At 44.4% G+C, this 7,014-nt stretch overlaps 1 protein-coding gene across 1 annotated transcript; it reads left to right on the top strand.

The window, feature by feature from the left end:
• Positions 1 to 1,297: 1,297 nt before the first annotated feature.
• On the top strand, positions 1,298 to 4,764 carry TMDD1 (transmembrane and death domain 1). The gene is made up of 2 exons (XM_070736014.1): positions 1,298 to 1,353; positions 3,867 to 4,764. The coding sequence occupies exon 2, from the start codon at positions 3,877 to 3,879 to the stop codon at positions 4,762 to 4,764; it is 888 nt and encodes a 295-aa protein (XP_070592115.1). The 5' UTR covers positions 1,298 to 1,353; positions 3,867 to 3,876.
• The last annotated feature ends 2,250 nt before the right edge of the window (positions 4,765 to 7,014 follow it).

The raw sequence follows: 7,014 nt of genomic DNA, 5'->3' as shown, positions 1-7,014 counted from the left end.
GATTTCCTCTTTAAGCAGGGAAGCCAGGACTGGGAGTATAACCAGCAATGGGCAACCAATTTTTTTTACTGCCACACTGTGGGTATAGCTTATTTTGTGGGTGTGGCTTGATGGTCATGTGACTGGATAGGAGTGGCTTGCCGGCCATGGGACCAGGTGGGAGTGGCTTGAACGATCATCATCATTCAAGTGGACTGTTAAGTCCTTGACTTATAACCTCACCAGTGTCACACTCTGGGGTGACAATTTGCTTCGCGTTTCCCATGCTCTCCTTCCTGGGTAGATACCTGAACAGGTGCCAATCAGAGGTTGAGAAAAGATGGGGAAGGAAATGGCCCCCCTGCAACTGCTGCAGGTGCTGGTCTCCCTGCCACTTTCCAAGGAGGAGGATGGGAGGGGGGGGATGGTCGACTAAACAAACGTCGACTAAACAATGTTGTTTGGCGGGTCCTAGGGGAAGAGTCTTCTCTGTGGCAGCTCCGACCCTCTGGAACCAGCTCCCCCCAGAGATTCGAACTGCCCCCACCCTCCTTGCCTTTCATAAACTCCTTAAAACCCACCTCTGCCATCAGGCATGGGGGAACTGAGATAACTTCCCCAGGCCTATATTGTTTATGTATGGTATGTTGTGTGCATGTTTTTTAAATTATGGGTTTTTAGTTTTAATTATTAGATTTGTAGTAGATAGAAGATATAGATAGATAGATAGATAGATAGATAGATAGATAGATAGATAGATAGATAGATAGATAGATAGATGAAAATAGATAGATAGATGAAAATAGATAGAAGATGGAAATAGATATTGATAGATAGATAGATAGGTAGGTAGGTAGGTAGGGAGAGAGAGATGAGAGAGAGTGAGATGATAGTAGATAGAAGAGATAGATAGATAGATAGATAGATAGATAGATAGATAGATAGATAGATAGATAGATAGCGATATATAGGTGTAGTCTTCTTTCAAAATATCCTGGAAAGCAGCAAATGGTTGATGGGTGTGCAAAATTCTCTTTACCACACAATTCCTCCCTGTACTTGATACTGGTACTGGTCCTCTTTTTCCTGTCACCCTTTATTATCCCATAGCAATGGAGCAGAGACCCTCTTGTTGTTCACCCAGTGGCCCCTGCCACCTCGTGAATCCCGTGTTTGGAGGAATGCTGATCCATAAGTCTAGAGAGCTGTTTCATGTACATTACAGAATCCCATGAATCAGACCTTCTCCAGACAAGAGGAATGGAAGTAGAACCTTTTGCTGACTCTTTCTATGACATCATACGCTCGAGGATTCCGCAGAAAAACACTCTATACTATTTCAAGAAATGCCTCTTGTTCGGGAAGTCACTTCAGGTAACTGGTAACATTTGTTCCTACTTTCAGCGCCATTTCCCCCAACATTTCAGCCTTCAAATCATGAAGACAGGGTTAGATTATTATTTTAGTTTCTGGTATTTTTTTGTTGCTTTGGAGATTCAACGTGAACTTTTCCCCTGATCTAAAAAAGTTGTAAAGTCTGTACATTATTAAATTGGTGAATATCTCAGGCAGTTATTATAGGCAACTCTACAAAATTAGGGAGATCCAGTAGTTGTACTTCACATCCTGTCACCATCTATGGCAGTGATGGTGAACCTACGGTATGGGTGCCACAGATAGCATGCGGAGCCATATCTGTTGGCATGCGAGCTGTTGCCTTAGCTCAGCTCCAATGTGCATGTGTGTGCCAACCAGCTGAGTTTTGGCTCACACAGAGAGCGTTTTTAGCTTCCAGAGAGCCTCCGGGGTGGGGTGGGGAGAGGGTTTTTATCCTCTCCCAGCTCCAGGGAAGCCTTTGGAGCCTGGGGAGGACGAAACACGAGCCTATTGGGCTCACCAGAAGTTTGGAAATAGGGTGTTTCTGGCCTCCAGAGGGACATTGGGGGGTGGGGGAAGCTGTTTTTGCCCTCCTCGGGCATTGAATTACAGGTGTGGGCACTCATGCGTGCACGATAGCGCGAATGCATGCTCTTTCAGCACCCGAGGAAATAAAGGTTCGGCATCACTGCTTTATAGTTACCTGTACTATGATTTCTTTGATTAAATCAATTACCGATAGTCCTTGGTTTACAACAGGTTAGTGTCCGTTCAAAGTTACAATGGCACTGGGAAAAAAGTGACTTATGGCCTTTTTCGTGCTTATGACCACTGTAGCATCCCTATGGTCATATGATCAAAATTCAGATGCTTGGCAATTGGTTCATATTTATGATGGTTGCAGAGTCCTGGGGTGATCTGATGTCCTTTGGCGACCTTCTGATGAAACAAAGTAAATGGGGAATCCAGATTCACTTAACAACCATATTACTAGCTTAAAAAATGCAACGATTAACAATTGGCAAGAAAGGTCATCAATGGGGGCAAAATCACTTAACAAATGTTTCACTTAGCCACGTAAGTTTTGGGCTCAACTGTGGTTGTAACTCAAGGAGTACCTGTATCTGGATTAGCACAATACATCAAACCATCACCTAACTAGGTTTGTCTGACACAAGGGCTCTCAAATTAGGCACAACACATTATAGCCTACTTTGGGGGAGGGAGAGAGAATACAGCCAGGGAATCTGGGGAGATTTACAAGCAAAGGAGGATATTACAAATCAAGCAAAGGTTCCTGTTTAGTCCTTCATTGTTCCAGAGTTTAGGATACTTCTTTCCTCTGGCCGTGAACACAGTGCCATTCTTTTGTCACCAAGCCACCCTAAGCTATTCCACACTTATTGTATGATGACACTGGATAGTGTGCAATTTCTAGATAGGTTTGTATATATTTGTATTTTTCTCTACCTTCTGTTAATACACACAGTTTGTTTGTTTGTTTGTTTGTTTGTTTGTTTGTTTATTTATTTATTTATTTATTTATTTATTTATTTATTTATTTATTTATTTAATTATTAGATTTGTATGCCGCCCCTTTCCGTGGACTCGGGGCGGCTCACAATACAATAAAACAATTCATAACAAATCTAATAATATACAATTTAAAATTTAAAATACTTAATAGTTAAAATAGTTTTACGTCTCTTCTCTGAGCCAACATATTCAATCTGGTTTAATAAGCACAGATAACTTCCCAATAGATAGATAGGTAGGTAGGTAGGTAGGCAGACAGAGATAGATAGATAGATAGATAGATAGATAGATAGATAGATAGATAGATAGATAGATTTGTTTGTTTGTTGTTTATTTGTTTGTTTTAACTAACTAACTAACTAACTAACTAACTAACTAACTAACTAACTAACTAACTAACTAACCTAATATGCCACTCTTCTCCGAAGATTTAGGGCGGCTCATAACATATAGAAGCAATTCAAAATTGCTAGATGATACAAGATCAGCTAGATGCTGCCACCTGCCAGTAATTTTTATGCTTACATAAGTGTGGTGGTGGGGAAATATCTCATTAAATGTAACTGGATTCCTGAAAGATTATGCCCCAAAGGGGAAAAAGGGAACGAATGTGTTACCCTCTCATTACATTAAATACATGTGTAGCCAGTAAGGAATAATTCTGTCATTGAAAAAGAGCACAGAGATAAATAGCTACACAGGTGAGACAACTTCATAAATGCTCTCCTCATTCTGCATGACATATATTGCATTATATGATAGGTAGTTGGGTGTCTGTCAGATATTAACATGGAAGCTAGAAATGGCAGATTCTCTCGCTGTTTTAAATATCTTGAGCCTCTGAGCCTTTGAGAGTTAGGGCCGCCGTGTCATGTCAAGCCAGGCCTCTCTCTCTACTGGGAGAAAGACCTGGCAGCAGGTAAATTGAAGGATTTCCTCCCCCCCCTTCCCATTTTCAACCTTCGGCTTTTCAGAGCCTTCTGAATGTGGCCTCTGCTCGGTCTAGCTCTTTCCTTGCTAGCCCTGCCCGCCTTCTGCGATGACACCGTGGCCGACGACATCGGGACCCACATGATGGCTCGCATCTCGGAGCTCCTGTCCCCGGAGGAATGCCAGGCCTTCCACCTCAATCTCCTGGGCCCTGAGGAGAATGTGAAAGACGAACTGGAGCGCCTCTCCGAGAAGAACAACCCCATCGGACGACAACGACGACGAAGGAAGCGCCGGGACATCCTCACCACCTCTCAGTGCAAAGAGACCCTGCAGCAGTGGCTGGAGGCAGAGGGTGACACCATGTACTGGGATCGCTTGTCCCGGGCTCTCCAGCTAATTGGCCGCACTGACGTCTCGCTGGAACTGGGCAAGAACCTCAACCAGGACAAGAACTTGGAGCTCAAGAAGAACGTGGAGGAGTACCACGAGACGGTGAAGCACCTGACTTCCTCGCTGCTCCTGGATGAGGGCCCGCAAGGAAGCATGCAAGGCCGGCCGCGGCGTCAGGGCCAGGGCTCCGAGTTGCCGCCACCGCCGGAGCAAGAGGAATGGGAGGAGCTGGAGCTCATCATCGAGCGGAAAAAGCTGCCACCTTACAACCGGAGCCTCTTCGAATGGGCCACGCCTCTGGCGACGGGTGTCCTCAGTGGCTTTCTGACCTCCTTCATCCTGGTGGCACTGGCGCTCTACTCGTTCTTCTGGATCCTGAACGAAGGCAGCCAGAGTTCCATGGCGTCTCCCAGCCTCCCTTTGCCAGCCGTGCTCTTACGCCCATCTCCCGCCAACCGTGGAGGCATTTACTACTCGTTTCAGAACCGCGAAAGATACTACTGGGAGGCGGGGGATGAGGCAGACCAGGCCGAAGAAACCTTACGTTAAAAGTCTCAGCCAGCCTTTCTTTTTGAAGGGCTGAGACAATAAAAGCAGCTCGTTTATTTTGCATGATTTGAATTCTTTGCGATAGAATGTTCCGTCCGGTTGTTGAACCACGCCCTTGATGCTCCTGAGGCACCAGGCATAGGCTGTTCCTTCCTCCGTTGGAGGGATTCCCCACTTCTCCTTTCTCACTTTCTCGGCACTGCAGCCTGGAGAATAGTGGGGTGAAAAGTCTCCTTGGCTTTGATCCTATCCTGCCTCTACTAGTTGCTTGCCAGTCTCCGTTTTTGTTTTTTTGCCTTAAATACAAAGGTGGGAAGGACAACAGTAAGCCTAGAGGTGGTTGTTTAGTACAGAGGTCTGCAATTTTGGCAACTTTGAGTCTTGTGGACTTCAACTCCCATAACTCTGGGAGTTGAAGTCCACAAGTCTCAAAATTGCCAAGGTTGGAGATCCATGGTTGAGCAAATGCAAGTATAATCCTTTCTAGGTGCATCAGCCCACATTCCCATGCTGGTCACTCCATTAAGGAAGGCAAAACTGCCCTCTCACTCTTCTATATCAGTGATTCTCAACCTTAGCAACTCTAAAATTCTACTCCCAGAATTCACCAGCCAGATGGAGATTTGGGAATCGAAGTTCTGGGAATTGAAGTCCACACATCTTAAAAAGTGGCTAAGGATGAAAAACCACAGTTCTGTGTATAGTAATTACCATAATTGGCTGATGGTCTTCCGCCACCACATCATGGGGTGGTTACAAAAAGAAACCACTACAAATATACAGGGAAGAGATAGATACCCAATATATTATAATCCTGCCTTTGGGCTAGTGTCTCAAGTACATTAGCCAAACGTTCATGCCAGGTCTCTGATGATCTGTGAAAAAAGAAATTGTATCCAACAGATTCCCCCCCCCAACCCGGAAACATACTCCATAGTAGAAGCAAAAATCATTTAAGGCCGAAGCTGGAATATCTTCAGACCTGGGCATTCTAAGCACCCACAGCCACTCATTCTTGGTAGGATTGGGATGGGTTTCCCGCCATCCAAACCTATGCAGGCTCCAGGCAGTGGGCCAGAATATCAACAGCCTCACTTGGCCAGCCCAGAGTCAAAATATATAATTTGGGTTTTGTAAGGATTCTGATTATACGGAATCTCAAACTGAAAGATGATCACTCTCCCGGGTCTAGGACAACTCGCTGTGGCCAACTCATTACAGCCATCTGTTGACCTATTTTGCTCCCTGGGCCTGGAGAAAGGAAGGGGACCATCATAAAATGGTGTCCTCGAGCTCCAATTCATAGAGTCAGTTCTGGAGGATACCATGGTCAATGGTATCAAAAGCTGTCGAGAGTTCAAAAAGCACAAGGATGGATGGACCGCGACCATCAACAAGCACAAACAGAGCTGTCTCAGTACTAAATCCTCGCCCAAACCTTGACTGAAATGGATCTAGATAATCTGCTTCCTCCAGGATTCTCATCAGCTGCAGATTGATCCCCCCCCTTCTCACCAACCTTCACGCCAAAGTACTAGTTAGTAGCACATCTAAAATGGTTGGGTTCTTAATGTTCTCTAAACTTGGTTCTTTTGCTGCAGACATTTCATATATCGCTACTTTGTTCTGTACAAAGTTGAATGTGCACAACAGCATATGAAATTGATTGTCAATCAGTGTTGATTCCTAAGTGGACAGTTTGATTTCACAGAAGTTTGATTTACTTGGAGTTATATTGTGTTGTGTAAGTGTTCCCTTTATTTTTTTTGAGCAGTGTATATTCTCCCATTGGATATGTTCAAATGCAAACAAATGTTGGATCACAATGTGGTAGTACATGTGTTTGAAAAAAGGAGGAAGGAAACAGCTGGAATCAAAAATGGATGATAAGGTAATAATGTGGTTTGTTTGATTTTGCTTTCAGTCATTATATACTGCTAAAAAAATATATAAAGGAAACACTTAAACAACACAATATAACTCCAAGTAAATCAAACTTCTGTGAAATCAAACTGTCCACTTAGAAAGCAATACTGATTGATAGTGTTGGGCAAACCGAACCTGCACAATTCGGGTCCGTACCAAATTTTGCGGTGTTCAGTATGCTGAACCCGAACCCAAATTTCTTTTAAAATTCGTGCTCCGGTTTGGTGTTCATGCCGAGCACCGCGAAAAGCCACCGCCCAGCTGTCATCTGCTGAGAAGAGGAGGAGGAGCCGGGCGCCAGTGGCGGCAGAGGAAGGTGAACAC

This window comes from Erythrolamprus reginae, chromosome 2 (assembly GCF_031021105.1).
Source record: "Erythrolamprus reginae isolate rEryReg1 chromosome 2, rEryReg1.hap1, whole genome shotgun sequence".
Lineage (NCBI taxonomy): Eukaryota > Metazoa > Chordata > Lepidosauria > Squamata > Dipsadidae > Erythrolamprus > Erythrolamprus reginae.
The sequence above is the reverse complement of the archived record's forward strand: the minus strand, read 5'-3'. Positions and strand labels throughout refer to the sequence as shown.

Coding starts and splice junctions, on each gene's coding strand:
- TMDD1 (XM_070736014.1), top strand. CDS start 3,877: ATGTGGCCTCTGCTCGGTCTAGCTCTTTCCTTGCTAGCCCTGCCCGCC.